This window comes from Opisthorchis viverrini (genome assembly GCF_000715545.1).
Source record: "Opisthorchis viverrini unplaced genomic scaffold opera_v5_89, whole genome shotgun sequence".
NCBI classification, from domain to species: domain Eukaryota; kingdom Metazoa; phylum Platyhelminthes; class Trematoda; order Opisthorchiida; family Opisthorchiidae; genus Opisthorchis; species Opisthorchis viverrini.
In genome coordinates this window covers 1,072,663-1,098,992 of record NW_008751744.1, presented here as the reverse complement: position 1 = coordinate 1,098,992, position 26,330 = coordinate 1,072,663, and the positions used below count along the sequence as shown (strand labels likewise).

Here is a 26,330-nt window from a genome sequence, read left to right as displayed (position 1 = left end):
TTGAAAACGATTATCTACCAGAAACCAACAGACACAGGAACCGTCTTTAGCTATTCATCAGCACACCTAAAGTCGGTGTACACCAGTATTGTCTCATCGATGTTTCGTCGAGTTAGAGCTCTGTGCACAGAAGAGATCGACCGGACGGCAGCTCAAACCGAGATTGCCAACAAACTTCACGAAATAGGATACCCAGTGAGTTTGATTAGGCGTCAACTAAGAAAGACAGTGGCTCCAGTATATGGAACCAGTAAGGAATGGATTGGCACAGCAGTCATTCCATATAAAGCAGGAAAATCAGGGTTATTCGAAGATTGTTGAACTTATTCAACATTCGAGTAGCTTTTCAGAAGGGAAAAACGCTACGCTCAGTTTTGGTGCAATTGAAAGATCCCGTGCCGGCTGAAAGGACCAGGGACTGTGTGTACAAAATTAACTGCAACGATTGTGCTAACGTGTATATAGGTCAAACTGCCAGGGAATTGCACACGAGAATTGGTGAGCATAAAAGAAGGATTAACAAGCCACCAAGGAATGCAGAAGAATACCAAGCGCTGGTCAAAGACTCAGCGATGGCGGTACATGCTTTAGACACGGGACATAGAATAGATCTGGAGAATGTGGAAGTTTTAAGGCGGGGACTGCGATTCACACCACAGTGGCTGATAGCCGAGGCGGTGGAAATCACTAAGATTCACAGTGTGTATAGAATCGAGGGTGTGGAGCTAGCGAGCGTATGGAAAGCGGTCTTAGATAGGCCGAGTTGACACGTGACGGTGTGGTTGTCAATCCACTTAGGATCATTAAAAAAACCGGGGTGAGGGTGGAAACCGACCAAAGTTCACAGCATCTCTCTTACACAACTATCTTAGCACTAGCTCACCCACACGGACTGACAGAAGGTTCAAACGAAGTTCAAGAGAAACCATCAAATGAACCGAACCAGAAGAACTAGACCCTAGACTGGACCCAAACACATGTGGGTTTCCTCACCAACCTAACACTTGTTCAACCACTCTAACACTCTCCCTCGGCGGAAATCCAACAGAGGTTTAGCTTTACTTAGCTGATTGGTTCTCCTTCCGCCTTAAACCTCGATCAACCTCGGAACCTAGTCACTTGACCTGACGAAGCTTTTGTGTCAAAAGCGAAACGTTGCCCAGCAATAAATCTACCGATTGTCACCAAACTTTTTTTCGAAAATGAATCAAGGAGGATTCTTACATGGAGTTCCGAGCCAAACCCGACTTGAGTCTTGTTACCTCAATGTGCGTGTGCGGTTGGCTGTGTATACTTTGACTGGGCTGTGCCTCCGTTTGTTGTCTAGCTGGCCGTGATGTCGTTGAGATTCCTGCTTCACCTCTGGCCACCATGCCTACTGAGGTGTGCAAGCCCGACAGACGGAATGCTGGCTAAATTACCATGGTTGACGCAGTCCGTTTGTGTGTGTTGATCTCTAGTATTCCAGTGCACAATCACCCATGTGCCATCTTTGTTGAGTCAAACCATCAAGTTGGTGGAGTGCAGTGACCGAGTAGCGTTCAACTTTTTGAAGTCAATTGGATTTCGTGGAGGAAAACGCACATATCGTTTGTGTTCCCCACATGTTCGCATGTGGATTTGCTTGAATGTCTAGCCTATCCATTTGGCTAGATATTCTGCACAGGTAGACGCAGTTTGTGTGGTGTTTCCGTTCGATGGGGTCCTTATCCTTCAGAAGGTATCGTTGTAAGGTGTTGTCGATTCGGAAGAATGTTGCATTATCACAATCCCGAAGTATCTTTCGAATGACTTCTGAGGTGCCACTTCTATAGCGTATTTCACCGTGTTTTCGTCTCCTTATCTCACCTTTCTTGATGGCGTTCTCCGCACTTGTTTTTTAACCTTAAACTTTCCATCGGATTCTTACAATCATCCGAGGAAATGAGATGATAACCACAGAAAACCCTGAAAAGTGTCACTGATTCCCTAAAGTTCGATTGATGTGCATAACTTCTCACTTTTGTTCTAAACTTTTGGACATTTACAAGAATCCGCGTTAAGACGCGTTGGATGAACCATACTTAAAGTAAGTCTAAGGACCTTGGTAATCCACAGTTTTTACTTCGGATGCGAGATAGAAAAGGCAAGATAGAAAAAGGCTTTAAATATATTCACAATGAGTGTCAGTGCTATCGTGACAGTCTTAGGGCTTGCGAACGAGCTGTCGCATCTCGGATCAGTTGTTAAAATACAAACTCATCTGGCAACATGTCAGGCCTGTGTAGCTGCGCAGTGGTGTTGTATGTAACGAGCTCACCAGATCGGTGCTACAGTTGTGTCAATCAGTCACAAACGTAGTTTCACCCGCCGCTTGGTAGAAAACAGATAAATTGCTTTGCTTATCCTTACTTGGTGACTCTGTTCTTTACAACCAAGCCAAACCTGGTTTAGAGGTCCGTAAAAGCATCTCCGTGTGATAGGTTCACGACGGTTTTGTGAGACGAATATTGCCCAAGTTCTCTCATTCTCACAATTCTATTCAGAGGTAGTCTTTTGCGTAATTTCACAATCTGTTATCGTCAGTGGAGTGCCATGTAGTCGCGTTTATTAAACAATTGGTTCCACCGATTTCGGAGGAAGGAATATTTTCAATCCATAAAATGTCTTCTCCTGTAGGAGAGTGACTGGATATTACTTTCCAAACATGAAAAGGGGATTTCGGTCGTCGTCCTAATGGATGAAACTGAATACATTAACAGGGTATATATTGTTCCGTTGGAAATCAGAAACACGGAAGATGAGAGAGGCAAAACGTACGTGGTTGAGAAAGTCTTGTTGAAAACGGACGAAGAACATTGATGCCTTCGAGATCAGCCGTTGTAACGGCACCATAATACCCTGTCAAACGTATATAAGTCCAGTCTACCAAGAGGCTCATTGTGGAAGTGTTCAAATATCCTTTTACCTTGTTAACATTCTGAAACCCTTCGGAACAAAATTGTCCCTACTTCATCTGGATAACAGACCGAATTTGAAGATTTAGCCGAAGAAGTAATGCTGGATAACTAAGACGTTCCTTCTTGAAGTCGTTTCAGTGTTTACCAGTGTATCGCTCAACGAATCGACTGGTTACGTTTGTGACTGGGACGAATGCAGTGATAAAAACATCGATATCCTTGTCTCAGGGTTCAGAAGGGTCTTGTCACTGTAACACTGACAGAAAGACGATTGCTTGAAGGAGTCCCGTGCTTTGTTCCATTCTTGCAGATTCCCCTATGAGATACCTTTTCACTGGTGGCTGCGTACATTCATGCGTATACCGGTCTCTAGCATGGCACGCTGTTTCTCAGGTCGAATACTTGAGCCTAGTTGCATCTAACCTCACCACAATTCTAGCTCAAATGTTATCATGGTGCCCTTCGCCTAGGCGGATCAGCGTGCGTATAAAGGAAATGCCTTTCGTGTATCTAACAGGAACCTCGGTCAAAGACTGAAAGATACAAAGTGTTATAGACTTCTGAGACCGTTGGAATTCGGTTATGCAGCCCAGAACCTTTTTGAAAAAAAAATCCTGATACGACCTCCATAGTCGTGTTGACTCAGGCATTTTCAGTCAGTCCTCACGTCGACTCCGGAAAGCTTTCATGTAACTTGTAAGAGAACTGGGCAGTTTCCCATAAATTCGTGTGATATTCAGCCTGAAGTAAATAAAACGAGAGCAAAGCTTTGTCCTGTTGGTTCCCTGATTCAACTATTATTATGCAAACCCATGGTGTGCGGAATCGGGTTCTAGAATACGTGAAAACGTCATTCTGGTTTTGTGTACTAATGCTTGAATAGACATTACTGTTAGTGAGCACCAATCAGTCGACGGAATGAGCAAAACAAACAGCAGCCAATACAACTATTCCTAAGCATCAGCATCCAGGGTGATTCGACCGGTAGTTGGAAAAAACAATATAGATAAATTGTTCAGCTGCAGCACCCTTTTGGTGCCTAACTGCCATGCCACCCGAAGGAAGCACGAGGGCTAGGATGCTGCCGGGTTGCCCAAGCCTAGACAGGGGAAATTGAGAGGCAGATGTCGGGTTCGAACCACGGAACCGTCCGGTCAGCAAATTCGCGCTCTAACCACTGCGCCGTCTCACCCCTGAACTGGAGACTAACAGATCCTATGATCGTTGGATAAAATGTAAGGCTGTCACTCAAGTGACCTTCAGAAGGGCGCCAGCTGATTCGGGCATTAACGAATACAGCTAAGAGAAGATGCCAGACTTGGTAAAGCCAAGATCACTCGCTGGTGAGATTGATGTGTCAATAGTCTGTGGAGCTTGCATGACGTAACTGTGAGTCGAGTTTGGTACTGGAGAGCCAGCGGGGATTGTTTTCACGGTACGACTTGGGAATTCCCCAATGCCTGCTCACCTGGTGACTTATTGTTTGTTTAAATAAGAAAGCGATTGTAAGTTTTTGAGCAAAAAATTGTCAATCAAATCTTCAACTGTACAGCACCATTAAGTAGACCTATGACTCCAATGGACAAGTTTTCAGGTGACCTTAGGTTAGTTGAAGAGGTTGGTATTTTAGTGGTACGCATCATCAGTTGAGTGAAATTAGTTCTGTCCTCTCCACTGGTGAAAGTTTTGGTGGGAAAAGGTGCTCGGTGAAAAGTTAAAAACACCATGGTTAGATATTTAGAGCATTTCTTGAATCACTGGAAAAAGATGAGGGGTTCTGTGAATACTTTTATCACGATATAGATCCAATATAGCAGTTTCTACTGAGGCACTTGCAGCAAGGGTACAAATCAACATGAATGTTTATAAGTGGAGAGGTGACTAAGAAGACAACTGTATAAAACTCTTGGGTTCATTAATTCGCATACAATTTGTGGACAAAGCATAAAAACGGCAGAATCTGGTTGAAACTGATCTTTGCGGAATATGAGTTGGCCTAAACCAAACAATCACAAAATCGTATTTCGGGGTTCGGTTGCGTGAATTTGACCAGACTGTGCACTGCTATTCGGTTGGCGCATCCAGTTGCTCTTCCGTGGATGTAAAATCCACAGACTCGTAAAGTGGAATTTCCTGTAAAAAAAAGTAAGAGCAAATCGTAATCAGGCGGCACAACAGTGATTTTCACTGAGTCGAAACTATCACAATTAGTTCGGTTGAGGTTAGCGCACCAACACCGTTATTATCGCTAGGTGATTATTAAGTTCACTTCAAGCGTTTTTAGGTTCGGAAAAGAAAAGCCCAAACCGCGACGGCAGTGTTGTTGAAAACTAGGGTGTCATGACTAATTGGTTATTTCACGGAGGTAGATGATCATCGTTGGAAAAACACTGACAAATCAGTACAAATCGTACACTCTATGGGATACATTTTTCCTCACTTTTGTACTCCATCAACAACGCACCGTCGATTTAAATCCATCTAATTCATCTACTCCAAACGGCCACGAAGTTTTTTGGGCCTAATTCCGATCACTCTGCACAAAATTCGCATATAGTTTTAACTCAAACTAACAGTACATCATTCTGAAATGTTCACTTCTCCACACTGGCGATTCATGAGAAGCAGTCCCGAGAGCGAATATTGTTGGCACGCATAATTTAATCGGCGAGAACTAATGTGACTCTATCTATCCGTTCTAGAGGGAATGCGACGAGACTCTCAAAAAGAGCGGCTTCTCCGTGTGAGCAAAGTCTTGCATTGTCTCGAGAACCAAAGTCAAAGGATTGGAAGATGATGTCATTCCGAAGATAGTTTCTTTATGGCGAAAGAAACTTGCTGACAGCGATGAAAATGTCGGCATTACGTTGTCGACATGTACTGGTTACTTTGGTTAGTTTCAGGGTTGCAATACTATGCAACCAGGTATGTTGCCACCAAGAAACAAGCCGATATTAGGTGACTTACTCACCCCCGGTGTTAGAGATGTATGCAGCAGAGTCCTCTGTAACACGGTACTTACTCTAAATGGAAATCTAATGGAGAGTTGGATAAAGATGAAATAAGTTAAAAGTCAAATCCGGTTGAACACACTGTACCTCAGTTTCGCGCTTTTTTGGATCGATTGACTTAACTGTCACTGTCATCGGTACGATCACCATGGAGTTTTTTATTACGGTGTTTTATGTTAGGACTGTATCACCACCGTTCCGGTTGGTCCATCTGACCATTCGAAAAGTTACTTCCACTGAAAAGAGGGGTATTTTTCATGGGGTTCTCTCTGTGGTTTCTTTGGAGAGTAACACCCGCAACCTGATGATGTTTTACACTGCTGCAGCCAACTCCGGATGGAAGTAAGGCAGGTGATCAGTCAGTAAAACGGATGTTTTGGGCGGCTTCAGCCCACAATAGAAAGATCAAGTGGTCGCTACTGACCGAAAACGGTTTTTAAGGGCATTTAAAGGTCGGGTATTTGTAGTTTTTTTCACTGTTATACTTGAAAATTACGGAAATATCGTATAAACATATAGCCCACTGATTGGCCTTGTTGTTGGCACCCTGGTGTATCCAAATGTTGTCATACTTCTGCCCTGTTGGGGCACAAAGACAACCATGTTTGTTCTATCTCAAGAATTGGGAAAAATTTTCAGATCCTTCTGACTATAACGTAACTTTGACTGTTCCATTTCTTCAGTAAAACCTTGCTCTGTTGTTGATTCGAAGGGCACACTACATCATACATTCTCCCTATGCTCATGGATGTGATCAGGACTGGCCTCAATGTTCATATTGAAATACATTTTATTTGGATGACGAAACCTTTCTTAGGGTGAAATTCCAGAACGATGCCGGAATTCACTCCTACGGTGTGGCTGAATTCAACACGCTCGCAGTTGATAATCTTAAACAAAACCCCCTTTCAAAGCAAGTTCGGATAGGGTCAGCTTTTTATCATCATATTTTTGCTAATGTTCCTTGGTTTTTGTCACAGCTACAAATATTTCGGTATTTTTGGCGAATGCTACAAGGTGACACGTAGCGATCGGGTCATCTCCGTTCTTTGCTGAATATCTATCAATACCCATAAACGCTACTGTGCTCTGTTGCCCACCTTGTAGATACCGTGACATATTGATTTTATGTGTTAACCGTTCCTTAGGAAGCGGATCCATCAAGCCAACAAGGCGTCAAAAGCGTTGTATCGACAGCGGAACTGTCATTGTGGGAATGTTCTACAATTTGATATAACTGATAGATATCTTTTCACATTAATCCGAAACGTGGCAACTGACTGCAATTCTGTAGTTCAACTCGCCTCGTTATTCGCCCAAACTGTAAAGTTACAGTAAGGCGAGTTTACCGATGGCTTCTACACAGAACTATTTGCTTCTGGCAGAGGAACTGAAATTGTGTATCTTCGCAAGGCAAGGGAGGACAATGGGAAGTTCGAGGGTGCTTTTGTTGTTAGACACTGTCAGATATGGTGTACGGTGTAAATCAAAGACCGAGTGAAGTTGCTGAAGGCTGCTTGAAGGATGGACTAGAAGAATGACTTTTCCAGGATCTAGATAAAAATGCCCGTGTATACTCACTGTGGATGGGAAACAAAGTTTTCCTACCCATTGTTGGATTATAGCATCGCTCAGGGTTTAACTTACGACTAGGCAGTAAAACGGAGTTCAAAGCAATTTAAATGCTCCTTGAAGGTGTTCTCCATAAAGAGACACCAATCTAGCGCGTTATCAGGACAGGTTCAAGGGAAAGCGAGGAAGTGGATAAAAGGCGCGCGAAACCTTAGTTCCATATGAAGCACCATGTGACCGGAAACTGTATGTTTATTCTTGCGATTGACTTACTTCGTCCAGAGTGCCGGACGCAAAACGGATTTTATCTGTAACAGGCAAAACACAACGCGTTCACATCGATATGTACTGATGCCGGGAAACGTTGATCAGATAATTTGGAGAGTGAAAACAGGTGTTGTGTTGCACTTTCGCATTGTGGCGGATAGCGAGCATCATCGATCAGGTGTGTTCCACTGAAATTTGCTAGTCAAAACATCAGGGGAACTCGAGACTACCATGCTTGTACGCCTACCCTTAGCCTATCACCCCCCCCCCCCCCCCCCAAACCCCGATGTTTTTTCTCAACCTTCATCGATCAGGTGTGTTCCACTGAAATTTGCTAGTCAAAACATCAGGGGAACTCGAGACTACCATGCTTGTACGCCTACCCTTAGCCTATCACACCCCCCCCCACGCCACGAAACCAGTTGTTTTTCTCAAAACTTCGTGTCCATTGCTGCTAACTCCTAATCCATTTCACATATGGTGAAACGTAGTTTCTAGTCACCCAAACACTGATCTTTCAATCTACTCAAACTTCTTGCGTTTGATATCTCAAATATTCAATGGATTATTACCAAAACAAGGTCGAAAGTAGTGTTGATCACAAATACCAATCATAAGTTGAACAATTTTTCTTACCTGTTATGCGAGGATGAGGTATTGTATTTCCATCAATTTCCCGTGATATAGTGACCTGAAGAGGAATAAAGGTTGGCAGTTTGGAGAAATGACAGCTTGACCAGTTGCATGTGCGATGTCAAAGCACAGGGGCTTGAATTCTGCAGACTGTATCATTTGTACTAAAAGTACGACGAATAGTTTGCTGAAGGATAGACCCGCGCTAAATCAGGTTACGAAGTTGATGGTTGAGCTGAGCTTAGTCAATTCTTTGCAAGCGTTTCGTCAGCAGTCGAGGTGACATAGTTACTGCTTAGCAGTGTGTCGGTAAGTCCTAATGACGCACGTCAACAACTCAGCCGTCAATGGAAAAGCTAGATTAGGTTGCCGTTGCCCTTGGAATACGAGGATTGGTTAACCGATTCATATGAGAATAGAAACATTTAAGAAGGCGGTTCACCATAGTTCATCCTCGGAATAGTGGATTTTTGCAAAACCAAGAACGCAGGTCACGAGGTGAGTTTTTCATCCATCGTGGTAACAAAACTGCGACAAAACAGGCTTGTAGAGGGACTGGATAAAACCGATAAAAGTCGGGAATCTGGGGAAAATCCCGTGGTGGGACAGCAACTCCATGCTGATTCAAACTAAGATATAGTATGAAAGTCACGTGAGTGTAATACTTGACATGGACGTTAGTATCTATACGAATAATCATTTTCGACAAACGTATTAGCCTAACGGAAGCAGACCATCCAATATATAAGAGTTGTGCTGCTCCATTCTTTTCTGAGCAACAGGTGAGTTAGTGAAGACAAATGAATCCACAAATAATGACTCGCGAAGGTTTTTTTTCTGGTGTGTATAAGACAATCTCGGGATTGGAGGAATTTCGAATGCGCTCAGAGCTCCAAACACCTGACCAATCAGCCACAAGTGGCTGGTCTATTTTGACAGATTCAAATTGGGGGCTTATTTCTACAGCACGTGACATGCCGCTGACCAACCAATCAAACGAAAATCTATGTGCGGTGTGCCCATTTGATTTGTTCTCTGCTCCATACGTTGATAATAACAATATGAATAATAAGGATCATTAACAAATGCTAATTATCAATAATTATCATTTCGAAGCTGCAACTTCTGGCTCAATAATGAGGAACCTATACTTTAAAATATCGCAATTTCTGACACAATAGATGACTGACTGTACATAAAAGACCGGTTGAATCATTTTATACCAAAAAAAAGTAAGTGCGCACCTTGGATAGTGGGATAGTGGTATTATTTTCTCGTAAAACCTTGACGTGTGGCGTGAAAAGGAAGTCCTCCTTGGTAGATGTGGTGGAACTAGCTTGTCCATTTGAAAAACTGACGTCGCTTTCTGCATCCGTCAAGGAGTTAACTGTTGAACTACTAGAATTCCGAGATCTGGTCAGAGTCCGGATACAAACTTCCCGAGTTAGAGTCGGAGAATAGTCGCCCGTAGTCATGCTTGATAGACCTTCGTAGTCTGCGTTGGCCGGTGAAGGTTTTCGGTATTCATACCGACGAGATAAAGACAGGGTTATCGGGGGACAGTAGGCCCCTATACAGGCCTGATCGTGTGAGGACGATCGGCGTACCTCCGTTGAATTTTGCGGTCGCACATAGTTAGATTGACGTCGATCAATAATTTGAATTCTCCGCCTTGGTGGTGCTCCATTTGTAGCTAGTCAGAAAATATATCGATAATCTACCTGGTTTGCATATTCCACAAAAAATACCTGTTTTGAAAGCTGTCCTATTGTGAAATCTGTCGTGAAAAACCACTGAGGTGGTGTCTAAAAATGCACTAGTTCTAACAGATACGTGACCTTCGCATCCATACTATTTAGACGCATGCAGTGAACAACTCATGTAAAGCTTGCGGACCTCAGCGGACCAATATCTCTTCTGCCTATTGACAGCCTTTGCATTGAAAAGCTTCCTAACAGTCTGGCAGTTGATTTTAGCTCGTGCTGCTGAATCGAGACTGGTACCAACTTGTACGTCATCAGTCTCGTCTCAAATAAGACACTTACTTCGTCGCTTCGGCACTAGATGCAACAATGTTGACAGAGAACAATCACTGCAGCTTTTCATTGAAAACAGAGAGTGTACTCAGCAAAAGCTAAGTGAACACTACGTTGCAAACCGTACAACACTCACGAGTGGTGTGACCACCTTTCTTCCCCATTGCCGGCTAACAGTGTTGACCTTCAGGATGCTAGTCTCATACTTTCTTTTCTTCGTTTTACCTACTGTAATTGCGTCAACATGGTAATTCAAGCGTCCATGCAGCAAGTCTTGAGGTACAATGTATATTTAGGGAGTTCTGAGCGCGTCAAGCGAGCTCCCCCTCTCCTTAAATATTCATAAATACCGAGAATTTATCTCTTCTACCAACTCCAGTCAAAGTCACAGTGTTGCCATCAACCCTCCAGAGATTCTGCTGTGAAATTTCCGGGTGTGATGGTAACAAAAAACGTTATTAGACCACTCAGATCCAAGAAGTTACAAATACGGCTTGATGTCTAGCTTTTTATACTGCAAGTTTTGTTGGTACTCGTATTCCTCTCACTGGAATCAGTGTCCCCCTGTTCTCTTCCACGGGCTTCTTGAGTGATATCACTGCCGTGCTGCTAGGTGACTAAACCATATTTCTACGTACAGTAGAATCTCAGGGAATGTCTTCGTTGACATTGTAGTATGTAAGCATTTTGTTGCTTGTTCCAATTCCACCTAACGAATTCTTTCAGACAACTTCCACCTGTTTCATCAGTCACTGACGTCTTACCTAAGCACGCCTTCAGAATACAAGCCTTCAATCGCCAGAACCATCACCTATGATAATGCTATGATCCCATAACTGACTCGTTTTCCACTGCTCTGCCTAATGGCCCTGCTTCTCGCATACTCGAGCGAGATGACTGGTGGTAGATACTCCGGACAAATTTATCAATGCATGTCGAATTAGTTGATTGTCCACTTGTGGTAACACTGGATCTGGGTGCACTCAAATTTCGCGTTGCGGTACTTGAAGCCCTCCCGGTTTGAAGGTGGCCTTATTACTTTGGCGGGATTGGGAGTTATCGAGGTGTTCCATTCGATTTTATGTCGTCCAGAAACCTGTGGATTGTAATTTACCCATCGGCGAAACTCGGTTACCGTGATGGTAATTGTTGATTCCTGCGAATCGACGGTTATCAGTGGTTTCATTTCCGATTTGTCCTGACTACTCACGAGTAGCGTGATTCACACTTCTCCCTTTTGTTTCCCTGTTGTTCATTCCCAAGATTTTTGCTCCCACTCAAGTTTTGCTTAGGATCAATTTACTAATATCGCTCGCCCTCTTCGCATGCAATTTCGTGTCAACTCTACTTAGTTTTGAGTACCCGCTATGTCAGAAAGGTGGGTCACCTGGAAACCGAACCCGGACCCCATCCGATGACAGACAACTGCGCTATCCACTACGCCAGCTCAACATTCCAGGAAGCCCTATTTTTCCATTACGTGTGTAATGCATATAACCTGGTAGGGTTTGCTTATATTTTGTTTTAAAAGGGTCTAAGCAAGCATTCCGATGTGACACGTAACAAATGTTAACCTGTCAGCTAAAGATCCGCTTTCCAGACAGTTTCTCTTGCTTACCGAACCTATTAACTGTCTTCTGCGCCGTTGTCTTTAGATTGTATGATTTCCCTCATCCAACGCCCAGCTGCCTCATTGCCCCTTCTCTTGCTCCCATCGACTGTGCTGTTATTGATTGCAGTTTCTGTTTTGTTCAGGATGTTTATTAACCCACTTGATCATAGCACCCGTTCCCAGTACAGGATCTACTGCCCCGTCCGTCTGTTCCTACTGCCTACTGAATGCTCTAATCGTCCCGTAAGATCCGGATGTCTAAGAATCTCACAGGATGATTCACGAGGAAATCATACTATGTACTCTCTACGGAAGTACAGCAACATTGGAAAATGGACCAGAATTCACAATGTGAAGTTAACTTGTTGTGTGTTCACTACCCGATTCATTCCTGAAGCTTCTACAGCAAAACACTGCCTATCTGAATGATTAGGTCATTTTTTCTCCTGTTAAATTTCAGCCAGGTTTTTCACATAGGTTGGTCAAGTAAGGGGACAAAATTGTGTGTTACTGTGAGCTCGGGAAATAGCCACACACGGTGATAAAACGTGTCCCTGCATCAGTTGCGCTGGCTTGGCCATGCGCTGCGTATGCCAGTCGACCGACTTCCTCGAAGGGCTCTTTTCGCACAACCACATGAAGGGTAAAAGAGAACAATGAGTTGGCAGTGAAGTAAGAAACCCATTACCAGCAAACTCAGCTGCGCCGGTCACTGCCGTTTTCCGGGATAGGACCCCGAGACGGTCCACATAAATGGTTAGAGACATTGTCAGACGTGGCCCAGTCGCGCCCTCGATGGCGCTCATGCATCCAAGCTATTGCCTTCAATACATCGCTCCCTTCCCAATCCACCCACTTAACAGTTCGCCTACAGTGCTGTGTTTACACACTAGTTTATCAGCTCCCGCATCCAAAGCGCAGCTACCTACCCCACCTCCCCGAATCAGCGGTGGACAAAACTGTGGCAGCTACAACCACTGTACGACGAGTACGCGGCTATTACAGCTGGCAATGATGATGATGACGATGAGCCTCGAAGTGGCGTTTAGGATCATGTATATGCACTTAGCATCGAGGGCAGATTTTAACCCTTTTAAAATGGACACAAACCACCGTCACAGTGGTTGCTTTCGGAGACATTCAGGAAACGTGAGCCTCATTCAATCCATGAGTAGATCCTGCAGGCAAAACGTAAGGCCAACATTGAGCACACATCATATATTCTGACCCGGTTTAACACTGGGTTAGTAAGAACCTTGTTATCGGTTTCTAGCTCTACCAAGTCGTTCATATAATTCATCCGACAAGTTCACTCATCTTCATAAGTTAATGTAGCAAACTGCATTCCCAAATTGCGGGCATTTAATATCAGAGGCAACTAGTCTTACCTCCGCCCACCACCTTTAGGGTCACTCTTGGACCAGATCCCGCGATGAGTGAAGCCACGTGCTGATGACACGCATCCCGTACGTTTTCTCCATTCACCTTGAATAAGGAAACCAAAAAGTGGAGTCTGTGACTGACCGGTTACTTGACTTATAGTGGAATCCAGCGTAAAATACGAAATCCGAGCTAGACTCAGAGGAAACCAGCAACGTGCCAGTGCAAAAATTCCGCCTGTTCCGCTTTGTTTCTTGCTGAATAGATGGTGTTCAACCTGAGGGAAGCGTGAAATATCAGATGTTTTTACTTTCCTCAAAGTTTGCCCAAGAGCAATGGAACAAGCTTTCTCGAAGCCGAAGAAATCACGGTTATCCTCTGTGATTTTGACAACGGAAAGAAACGAAGCATCCGCTCTTTGTAGTCCGTACATACGTATGAGCCGGAAACAGCCAATAATGCGTGGTTACATTTCCATTTTTCTAGGTGTTTACAGATGTTTTTCGAACGTCTTTTGGTCGCTGTCCAGACGAACGTCGATCTTATCGTCCATTCGCCTGATCAACAGCCAGCAAATGTACCCGAGCATCCCGTTTTGCGACATATTACCAGTCTAAGTATTTACTTTCTAGTAAAATTGCCCTCGATTTGCTCACTGATCAGCATAGTCAGTGGAAATGGTTGTACGAAATTTCACCCACGTTAGTCCACGCATAGGAAAAAAACAACGTTTACTGGTTTACTCAATGACTTAACATGCATTATATCCGAGGCAAAGAGGATCAGAAGATTGTCTAAATAAAAGAGCGTTTACAAAAGTAAAATCTCCAGTCGAAAATATCCGTGAACCAAAGTAGTGTCCTTGAAAATTGCGATGAATCAGGTGTTTCAGTATGTCGCTCTATTCAGTGGTTCTAACGATTGATTCGTACAGAAATCGTTCAGCTGTAGCACCCATTCGGTGCCTATGACACCCGGAGGAAGCACGAGGGCTGTCAGGTTGCCCAAGCCTAGAAAGGGGAAGTCGGGAGGCGTGTTCGAACCACGGACCTTTCGGTCAATAAGTTCGCTCTCTAAGCACTGAGCTATTCCGCTCACGAATAATTAGACCCTATCTAATGATGCACAAGATCTGTCGGTCATGCTGTTTAATCTCCCTGTATGACCATATGTGCGGGGTATTTCATTGAACTCACGTTTGCACCCCTAACGGCAACGAGGCATTCTTTTTCGTTGACCCTCTAAAACTGAATTAAGATGAGCAGTTCAGAATCTTTTAACTGCTTACTGAGTCCTTTCAGGCAAAGTTTGTCTCTTTTGTTGGGAAGTAGCGGTTGTTTTTTGATCGCGTGATGAAATAAGCGAGTGTGAAAAGCTGACAGCTGATGATGGTCCTAGAGCATAGTGAAACAATGAAACCGTATAACAACGATTGTGTAACTGAAATTCCGCCGCAGATCGCCAAATTGTTAGCAGCGAGTTAGACTGGTGGATACTTTTACACCGTAATATTGTACACGCAGTTTCCAAGTCTACGGGCAATTGCAGACATCAGTCCTTACAGTGTTACGACGACAAAAGTGTGGCCGGTGGATTTCTTGCTAAAGTCACGATAAATCCGTGGAGGCTAGAGGTATTAGTCGTAGGAATGACCACTGTTGTACCCAGTTTTGCAGGTTCCGATTAACGGGGTTGTTCTTGGTGGCTAACCCCGATTTGTTCTGACAGAACTTTCAGATCAGTTTAGGCATGTGCCCGTTCGGAAAACGTTCCTACCATTGCGAAACTAGCGTTTTTTTTCGTAGTGAGAGGAAAAAAATCGCATTGCGGCCAAGGTGCCCTCGTCCGGAGTTCCTTTATATGCGTAACTATCGTATTGAAGCTTCCGAGATTCGTGACTTGCTCTTTATGGGCCTGAGAATAAAGAATCGCTGTGACCACATAGCTGACCGATTGTACAAATGTCTCAAGTGCAACTGATAAGACTTCCAAACTGTAGTGGATCGATCGAGTGTGAACACATTGAAAGCTGTGGTGATCGACATCAGATTAGGGCATGTGTTTGAAACAGTACCGTTCGAATAAACCAGAGGTCACGTTAATCCCCTGATAGGGCTATTGTTCGAACGGATGAACTGCCCGTTAGCACACTGAACAGAGACGACTTTTGTGACCTTGGTTTTTAAGCCAACGTAGTCCATCGCTGGCTCTTTTCTTCAGATCAGCATTTATTTCAGACCATAATGTACGGATCGTTTTCTGACTCACTTCAAGCAAATAATCCCCAGCTTTTAATCCAGCTCTTGCTGCAGGTGTATTTGGGAAAATTTCATCGATATATTGATTGGCCGGTACAGAATTTGATCGCCGACCGTCCAGTGGGTCTGCGGAAAAAGAACAAGTGTGTGTTGACTAAAAGCCTAAGAAAACTTTGGATTGATATCTAAGGAGTTCTGTTCTCGCTGAACTAAAGGGAGTTATTCTACACCATGTGTTTCCTCTACAGTCGTTCTAGAGCAGCTGTGACGCAATGTGCGTCGAAAAAGCGTGTCCAGCCGAGTAAGTGTATGAGACACTGGTCAGATTCCTCGCTACGTATACAGTCGACAAACTGCCCTTGTAACCAAAACATCGGCGAGGAAACAGCCCACCTTTTCTTGAGGCTAGATGAAGCACGTGAATCTCAACTGAAAAATAGGGGGAGAGGCTTATTCAAGAAGGACTGTTTACGCTATTTCCTAATATTGCTGAACACTGGACATACATCCATGGCGTGTGATAGTTAATCTATCCATGAAAGGATAAGTTCTACTCTGAGTAGTAAACGAACAGGGTGAAATCATATGGTAGCTTTGAATATTCAAACATGACTTAATTCCAATCCAGATGCCAAAAAGATCTTTTTCGAGGAAAAAGGCTGGACTCAGAGGTACAGAAGTTATCCTCTGAAGACATGAAACTTCTGATTTATTCAACAGAATTTCCCCCAGATTGTCCAAGTGTCTTTCTATAGTATAAGGTAGACGTTTAAAACAGAAGAGAATGCATTAATTTCAAATAAAAATGGTAGGACGGTTGAACCAGTGGAAGTATTTCTTGGTTTCATGCATAAAAAGTAAATTGTTGCGGTCGCCGTACTATCACATTCAAGTATAAAGGAAGAGTTCTGTTGTTCGAACCCCAATGTGTCTGACTGGACCGCTCTCATAACTTGGCTACTGCGTACTTTTTCTTGATGATTCATTTCCACAAGGATATAAGATCTTCCCGATAGGGATCACTGGATAGTAACGTGGAAATATTTTGACTGTATGCAGGACTTGTTTTCTTGGTATACCTTATTACAACACGTTACTCATTCCTTTGCTCATCTGGCGGCTTCATGACCTCAGAATCGGCCGGAGAGCAGACTACTCTGCTTGACGGACAAAAGTCTGATGGAAGTCAGCGAATTGCACAGAAGACTGTGACTCTCGGTCCCATGATCTGTTGAAACTCGTCTTGTTATCCCCTGCTGAGCACCGTTTCTGATCGGTATAAGACAGACTGATAGATAATCAAAGTCGAAGGAATGCTCGTTCAGCTCCGTAAATGAAAGACAATCCAACGGACCACCTTGTTTACTGAACTTAGTGCATTCTAGCTTTCATTTGGGCTGGGTGATGTTGTCGCACACTAGCCCTTGGCACAGGCTATCGTACCGTCACCTTGTTGGTTGCGCAAAGCAAGGAAGGTCACACAATACTTACTAGTACTTACTAAATTACGGTAGCATGATTGGTTTGGATAGATGCTTTGCTGAAAAATTCAAAGTTTTCAATGGAATCAAAAGTCGTTTGTGCCACAAAACTGACCATCGTCCTAGCTACGAGCGGCAGCCAACTCACATTTGGATAGTATCGATTTACATGAAAAACACGGGTCATGTGAAACAATTGAGGGGAAACTGATAGACAGGCAATTGCGCAGCTGGACATATGACACCGTGAACACAGCGAAGAACAACAGTAGTCTGGTAGTGTCGCAGAACATAGGCAACTCGGAGATGCTGTTTGGTTGTTGGTCTGTAGTTTGATTGCAAAAGCTTCATCAACATCGATTGCTGATGAAACGCTTGCAGTCCAGCTCGGCTACGGAGAAATCAGACTGCAATATCCACCAGATGAAAAATTTTGAGAAAAAAAATGCCACCAGGCACATGAGAACAGAGCCATTTGTGTCACTCTCACCTCGTGGACCACGAATTTGGAACCCGAAGCCGCAGTTGCCCCGAAAGAGTGTTATCTGTCTTGTCCTGGCCCTGGAAGATTATGAAACAGAAACCATTGCTGCATTTGCTCCAAGCCATTGAGAAAATCATCAACTAATGGGATGTGATATTATTTAATCCGACGAGTGACCGAGTTGAGAGTTTGACCTTTCTTGGGATGTTTTGTTTCAAACTGACAGCGTACCTCCGACGGGTCTCTTTACCATCATGTGTTATTTATAAATTGAGGCTTATTTTCAACCAAAGAGGCACTGATTATAACTGACCCTCGTTAAACACACAAACTGTTCTAGAAGCACGTCTTGTAAAATGCCAGACGTGACTGAAAACAGGCTCAGGCTCGTTTGATTGTTGTCAGCGTACACTTGAGAATTTCCGAACGGGGCGATTGTGTAGATAGCCATTCCTAGACTACAAACTGCATGTTCAGTCTGAGTGACGTAGCAGGATTGGAAATTAAGCATACATCATTCTGAGACGAATGTTCGCATGTGAATTTCAAGTCAAACCGTACTCTGACAAGCAAGTTGAGCTGCTATGCTTGACCGGTAAGCTTTGATTTAGGTAAAATCCATAGGCAGGAAAGGAGATGACAGCCACTTTGTGTTGTTCTGTGTGAACCAATTCACCATGATCCTCAACATCAGAGCAGAAAGTCACTTAGACTGCAAGCATGTTGAAGCGGTGTACATGTTTGGTGACGCACACCTACCTGCATTCTGAAACATCGTCTACCTAGACGAATGTTGTTCCCCACGCCTCATAAGGAATGGCGAAATGTGGGTAACGTATGACTGTGCGGAATGGATTACGGAGAGTTTACGTGGTCTGGTCCACCTTTCAGGATGGGATACCTGTGCACTTGCTACTTCGACGAGTCAGCAACAGCTGTTTTTTCTAGTTTATCTCTCAATATAATTAAATAAAATCTTGGTTGTCCGGAACTGAATCATCTGTTGCTGACGAAGATGATGATGTCTATGCAACCAAATATTTGCGTCCATTCGGATCTTTACTGCGTTTCTTTTGAATAAGTGACTAGGATTGAGGTATACGCATATAAGAGAAGATTGGATAAATAAATATCGGAAGTGAAACTTTAAATTGAACTATTCCATGCGTTTGACATACCGACTTTTGCCGTTTTCAGCATAAGAGGAATGTTGTCCTTCCATTGCACAAAACGAAGGGAACAGGGAAGTGTGGAAAACATAATAGATTTAGAAACGGTTAGATCTCGCTAACGGTAGCCTAACAGCTGGGCTATTGACTAAATGTCAAAAGTATACAGTACTATGTGTATCAAAACATGTATGGATTCGAACTCAGCAAAGTGTACATATACAGTCAGTTCGGTCATGTTTACGATTCATATTTACTATATTTATTTATTTATATATTTACTATATATATATACTATTCAAAGGAAGAGATGGGGGAAAACTGTCTATAGGAATAACATACCATCAAGTAAAAAGAGATGGAACACAAATGTAACCCTCGATCTATAAGGTGACGCTGGACGCTGTTTCCCCAGTCGATTGAAACGAAAACAGTCAGTATGGTTCTTGGTCGCAAGCGGATCACTCAAGAGGACTACTCAGTCTTGGGAATGTATCCGTAAATTCTCAGCTGGCGGCCATAAAAATCTTGATAAATTTGGTTGCCTCATTCATTCATTCATTCTACAGGACTACTTCGGGGCTCATTTTAACATTTGACGATCCACTTCAGTGACATCGTACAAATAAGTTCGCGAAATACATTCCTTTGTAAATTAATGGGAGACTCGACTGATGCCTAGTCAAGTCTGCTATTCCGTCAAGAAAATGAGTTACTCTGACTTCCATATCTGGACGTACCTCATATTTCACATGGAATAGCTAAGGTATTGTGTTCTTAAAGTCGAATGCACCGACTATGAGTTTCGTCGTTCCAGGCACTCGGACCTGCATACGTGCTTACAATCATCAGAGCATTTTACTGTCGAATCTAACTTGACCTTAAGATAATTCCTCATTCATTTGCTTACTCCGCCTATGTACTTTTGATCTCCAGTTGTTTTGCTAATTTGTACCCGCCACTCACCTTGCCGCAGAGGCCGACCTTTCCGACACTTGCGTATTGACGTGTGTGTTTGTGTGTGAATGTGCGCTGCTGACCCACTTACCCATGTGCGCTCACGTCCCGCTTGCTGAGCCTGCCTTGACTCGCCTTCTCGTGAGTTCCGTGTTATCGCACGTCCAATGAGAATCACGAGACCGTCGTCGGAAGGGACGACCGCAACCCACACTACTGAGCCATCATTCTACCCGCCGTTGTTTGGTGTGCGGACGTTGACACTGCGCTGTGCCGGTCAGTGACAGACCTGTGAACTTGGAACCCCGAAAATGCCAGCTCCGGATCGCTCACTGTAGGCTTAACCTGCGACTATTTAATGACATCATGGTGATTCACGTTTGTTACCCGTCTTCCAGTGAAGTGGCTTAGCAATAAACTACTTTCCCATTTCTAACTTCGTTTGAATTCCTAACCAGTCACCATAATGTGGTAAACTGAAAGATTTTTCGCTATCGTGCTTTACTGGGAATAGTAGTTCATGTACGTCTAATAAAAATGCGGTTGTCCGTTCATCCGCTTTCAACCCAACTGTATCAGGTGAAAAATCAAGCATGCCATTCTAATACTACTCACTGAGTTACGGTCATATTTAGCGTCTCACCGATCTAGTTCGGATACTGATCTTACCAGCTGCTGATTTATTGACCCAATCGACCACACAGCCCACAACGATCAATATTTGGAAGGTTCTAATTCACACTCCAGTATTACTTGTTGTGCGCTGATGCTAGAAGATACCTACAAATATGAACCATTATTAATCGGCGATTTTTAATCACGAATAAATGCCAAGTTCCGAAAAACCCTAAACACACTCGGAGTTGGTGGTACCTGGCAAAGTCCATAAAACACCGGCTTACCTTACTACTCAAGAAATAATAGTAACATAAGCGGAATGGGGAATTAGGCAGCTTCTGACCTGAAAGCAACATTCAGTCAAATAGACTCAGTGGTTAATTACCTGAGCTAAAGTATGTTTCAGAAATCCGGAAGATGTTATTAGATCTCAACTAACCAACTATGGAAGTCTGTCATTCTACAATGTCCACAGCCTTTGAATGTCCTGACCATGTGAATATACATTTATTGGTTGATCGACACATCTGTTTTCGAAACACACAAGAAACGAGTGAAATAGAGGCCCACACACAAGAACGGAAGGTAAACGACACGTTAACCGTATGCACACACACACACAGCACATACATGAAAGTAAGACGATCGATCGGGCTAGAGCAAAATAACGCTACCAATTGCAAGTCTGGTATCTAACAAGGTAGACTTAGCTCACAGTGCATGTGGAACGCGTGAGAGAGGGTTGTTCGAAATCCATCGATCGACCGCTCTGAACTGTCTACAAACAGGACGAAGTGGGCGCAACGCTTGGCTTAGCGGTTTTGTTGTTCCAGCAATCACAGCAGGATACTTGGTTATGGTACGGGGCTGCGTATTGTGAGATCCATTCATTTAAGCAGTTGAGGTATTCATGCAGATCGAATGCGGAGGGAATAGGCTAGAACCGTTGATCACATCTCCCCTCCGTGAAACTTAAAAATGCCCAAAACCGTAAATTTCTTGGCGGTATATTCCAAATCGAGGTAATCCACATTTATAAAGCACTTTTAGGTCAAATATTCCACTTCATTGACTTCACAAAACAATTTGATGCCTATTTGCAAATCAATTTGGTTTTCACGAGAGACTCAATTGAATCTCTCGTTTATGATATTCTACAACTGAATGTGCTGCACACAGGCCGCTTCATGTTTCAGTTGGTGCGATATTCCATAAAGGAAACTACTCACAAGGTTGTGACATCTTGAATACCGTGCCAACTGAAACATGAGGCGGCCTGTTGGTCACTTCATTGACTTCACAAAACAATTTGATGCCTATTTGCAAATCAATTTGGTTTTCACGAGAGACTCAATTGAATCTCTCGTTTATGATATTCTACAACTGAATGTGCTGCATACAGGCCGCCTCATGTTTCAGTTGGCACGGTATTCAAGATGTCACAACCTTGTGAGTAGTTTCCTTTATGAAAAAATTTGGTGCCTATCTGTGGCACTCTTTCGAGGCATCACTGTCACGTGATAACTTGAATACTAGAGAAACAGTATGCAGTCAAGTTGAATACAGGTACAACAAGCTTAGGATCAAGCTACCAAATCTGAGGGTTGAAAAGGCAAAATTATTGCCAGGGGACGGAGTAGTTTTGAATAGAACCGAATTTCCAGCTAGAAAAATCGCCCAAATGTCAAATGTGCAACCGTAAACGCTGTAAAACATTTGCGGTGTTAAAACAGGGACATTACGTGGATGAATTAAGCCACTACATCTCTGAAGTACTGCTAACTTGGAACTAATGGCATTCTTACCTGTTAGTGACATGTACGTTCCGAGGCAAGCAATTATTATTGGAGTAGAACTGGTCTGCCCTAAAAAGCCATACTCAGAAACAACCGGAAAAGAATGTGCCATCAAAAAAGGCCACGGACAGAAAAACCCACTGAGAACGTCATAAGCACGTGGTTACTGAGTCAGTTGTTTATCGAAAGTGAACGCTGAGATGCGTGTGAGATCGGAATCCATCGCAGTCCAAGCATACGCCAAAAAATACACGGTTCTGAACACTTTCGGTGGGAGCGATTGTGGAAGGAACTCGGTAATGTTTGTCGTGTAAGGCTTCTAGCTTTCGAATTGTGATGTTACCCAGCAGGTGAAAGGAACATACCCTGTAAATCACACAAGCAGCGTCTAAAGTTTTAACTCTGTTGGCATGATGAAACTGCGCACTTCACTAATCTCGGGGGGGGGGGGGGGGAATTGAAAACCTTCTGGCTAGTTTTTTGAGAACCATCACGGTGCCACGATTTGACAACATACAAGGTAGCAGCTAATCCACTCTTGGATGTGAGCACGGTTTCACTCTCTTACAGGCAGGAGATTCATATCACATGGTCTCATTTGATGAAATGACCGCGTTGTTGAAATATATATACATATATTTACATGGAAATTTAAACTTACTACCGTTATTGAGACCTACGACCGAACCGTCCGTATACCGTACCTCAACAGATCCCATGGAGCGGGTGAAATTGGACATAGAGCGTGGATTTGGGCTAAGGCCAAGCGAACTGAGTCGGTCTAGGGAGTTGGGCAGGTCACCAAAACTATGACGGGCTCTGTGAGCTTCCAAGGCTGCTCGAGGACCACCCGCAGTCGGCCTCCGGTCCGTGTTATAAATAGGTGTTCTGGATGTTCGCACTGACAGAGCACAAATGGACAAAAGTAATTTCGTTATTTATAAATAATAAGGGTCCTAATTCAAAAGTTCAAAAGTAAGAGATTATGATGTAATGTCTCTCATCCTTGCGTAGCCGTTTTTTCATAAGCTGACTGGAGAAGCACCGAGGAGGCTCACGTGGCAACATCCCTGTGCGGTCCACGGTCCACACAAGCTTGATGCTTCACAGTTACCAACCGGCCTAATGTGATTTGGATAGATACACGCAGAAAGTCTACCAAAGTCTTCTGAAACGAGCCTTTTCAATTGATTGGGAGTTAGTTGCAGTTACATATCCATTCGTGATTAAATCACCGCTATAATTACACTGGAATAAGATTCTAATCTTTTCTTTGTTTATGATATGCTTTAACTGAGTGCTCAACTCCGTTTATCAAAATATGGCGTTCAACCAAAAAACTCAGTGAAAAATTGTCGAAATGGTGAAACCGACTATAGAACGCAGAAGAGCTTTCATCGAACTCATAAGTAGTATTGCCCCAAGGAAGTGCATTTCTGTGTCTTGAATATTGACCAAGGTGAACCATATGGTGGCTCTTCTGTAGAGCGACAGATTCACCTATGCTTCCCGCCAACATCAACTTCGTAAACAAATCGACGTTTAGACTTGTGAGTGTGCGAAAAAAGCCGGAGCCTGAAGTGTTCCAGAATGTAATCAACCTTATAAGTAGTGTCTTGTCGATGAAGTTATTGTAAATTAGTGCTCCTAGACAGAATGCCATGCACAAAACTGATGACCCTTTTGCGGCTTACGCGCAGGACTAATGGATGTCAGAGCGTGATGCGAACCGAGATCCTCCCAAGAATGACCAACCTGGGCAAGAGAGCATTTTGCCTTCTTCGGGGGGAGATGTTATAGCTCAGCAGAAGGTGAACCAGAAGATGGTTGTTGTCTACCCCCGAAAGCAGCTGCCCCTCTTTACATGACCGTCTATCACAGAACTATTTTTATTTGACAGAGGAAGAGAGTGATCACACACCGAGTGCAAATGGACGTTCTAGTGACAAAACCATCCCGAGTATGCCGAAACATGTCAACCAAAATTGACAAATGAAGCGAAAAGTCCCAAATGCGCATGCAGATAAGGAGTGTATTATAAAGCCGTCTCGATGGAGGAAAACACGCTATACCAGATAGTGATACAATCATCCAACATGAGTCGCTGTCGGACAGAAGACCCACATTCCAACACCGTGCTTATTTTCAAGGTGTATTGGCAAAGTGCACCTCGGGTGAGGACGAGACTATTCAGTGGTGCGCGAATTGACTGACCGGAAGGTCCATGGTTCCAACCCGAACTCTGGGCCTCTATTTCACCTGTCTCAGCTTAGGCCACCTAACAGTATTCCAGCCCTCGAGTTTCCTTTGGGGAGGTATGGTAACTAGGCACCGAAAGGGTCTTACAGCTGAACGATGTTCCTGTTTAGACGTAACACAATACTCATAAGTTCGCTGAAAATTCTTTGAAAGCCCACGATCGGTTTTACCCTTCTTGGGGATCATCGGGTAGGCGCACTCCCCGTTTCGGTCTTGCGGGTGACTCACCTGGAACCCAGATGAATCTCCCGTTTGCGATGTGTAAGAATTTTCAGCAACCTTATGAGTGGCGTATTGCGTCTACACATGTATTGCGATATCTCGAATAGCGTACCAACTGCAACGAGGCGGCCTGGTGCAGCACACTCAGTTGCTTAAAAACATCATAAACTAGAAATCCAGCTGAGTTCAAGGTAAGTCTATCGCGAAACCAAATTTATTTACAAATGAGTGCATCTCGCTTATGTTCACGTGATCCATTCGCCGAGATTGGCGAATGATTCACCTACCCACCCGCCCATTGACGATGTCTCCTGGCCTGCGGACGAAACGTTTGCAGGTCAGTTACCAAGCTCGGCGAACCAATCAACTGCCACCTGATCAACAACCAGTTCATGAGTATTCTTTACGCATGATGCTTGCCTACAAAGTCTGATAGAAAGTCAGTATCTCAGTGATAAGTGCGAAGTTTAATCCTTCCGGCCGTCACATCCAGACGGACAAAACCTCTTGCACAAGGACATAAAAACACGTTATGTCAGCAGGGACAAGGACATAAAAACACGTTATGTCAGCAAGTTCGCCTACGGCCTTGAGTCATCATGACTTTATCGGCACATGTGTTGTAGAAGGCAAACCCTCAGAATATTGAAGAAAAATATTAATATTTATTTCCAGTGCATATGGCCCAGAGATCTACTGGGTCTGAAGTTAACTTAACAGACACCGAATTTGACTGAATTGGGTTTGCATGTGAAATATACTGTCCTAGAGTTAAATATGTTATCATTGCAATACTCTGAACGAGTCTGTGGAAACGATGAGGACCGGCGCATCTACATATGAGATTTCTGATGGGCAAGGATAAACTCTTTACCGGTGGAAAAACGGTAGTAACAACAGCACTGTCTCCTCTCAGAAATCATCCCACTCAAACCTGTCACGATTTGTGGCATAACGAGAAAGGCAGTCATCTAATTTCTATTTTTTTCTTATCATGTACGTAACTAAACTTAGATATTCGGAAACATTTCGATGCAGCATTTCAGATAGCAGTGATTGCTAACTTCTGAGAAATCATTCAAGATTCCTGGCGGGTAGGGGAGCATTGGATAGGGTTAGGCATTCTTGTAGGTAGATCAGACAAGTAACACATCTTGAGAACATTTCAATTCTCGTTACCCGAGGGGAACGGAACTCCTACGGGAAGGAATGAAATGGTACGAAACTGACGCTTACTGGTACAAACGCCTACGATTAACCCCAATTGCGATCTGCTCAATTGCTTCACCGGCTATGAAGATCCCTGATGAAACCGATTACCGAACATGGGAGCAGGGGAACGATCCGTTAGGTTTTTTTTGTTTTTCAAGGGTGGTTTGAAATTTCCGTAACAAACCTTAGTCAATCTTCTCTCGAGTGTATTAGTCTCTGACCACCTTTGTTTGTGGATTCACTCTGGTCCTAGTTACAAGTAGCTGTCGCCATTTGTGCTAACCTCTCGGCTGCCTTTCCATTCAGACGATCGCGGTAGCTCAGCAGATAAACTATGACCGGAACCTAGCGAATATACACTCATCTGCAAACTAATTTGGTTTGGTCCAGAGACTCACCTGGAACCCAGCTGAATCTCTCGTTT

General features: G+C 43.6%; 1 protein-coding gene across 1 annotated transcript in view; it reads right to left on the bottom strand.

The window, feature by feature from the left end:
- Positions 1-4,700: 4,700 nt before the first annotated feature.
- Positions 4,701-26,330, bottom strand: part of T265_04969 (hypothetical protein) — a gene marked incomplete at both ends in the record, with an annotated part of 68,445 nt that continues 46,815 nt past the window's right edge. The window contains 7 exons of the mRNA XM_009169846.1: positions 4,701-5,072; positions 7,796-7,830; positions 8,426-8,480; positions 9,667-10,115; positions 13,459-13,555; positions 15,719-15,834; positions 22,875-23,114. Coding sequence (XP_009168110.1) covers positions 5,004-5,072; positions 7,796-7,830; positions 8,426-8,480; positions 9,667-10,115; positions 13,459-13,555; positions 15,719-15,834; positions 22,875-23,114 — 1,061 coding nt within the window. The remainder of the gene's footprint in view (positions 5,073-7,795; positions 7,831-8,425; positions 8,481-9,666; positions 10,116-13,458; positions 13,556-15,718; positions 15,835-22,874; positions 23,115-26,330) is intronic.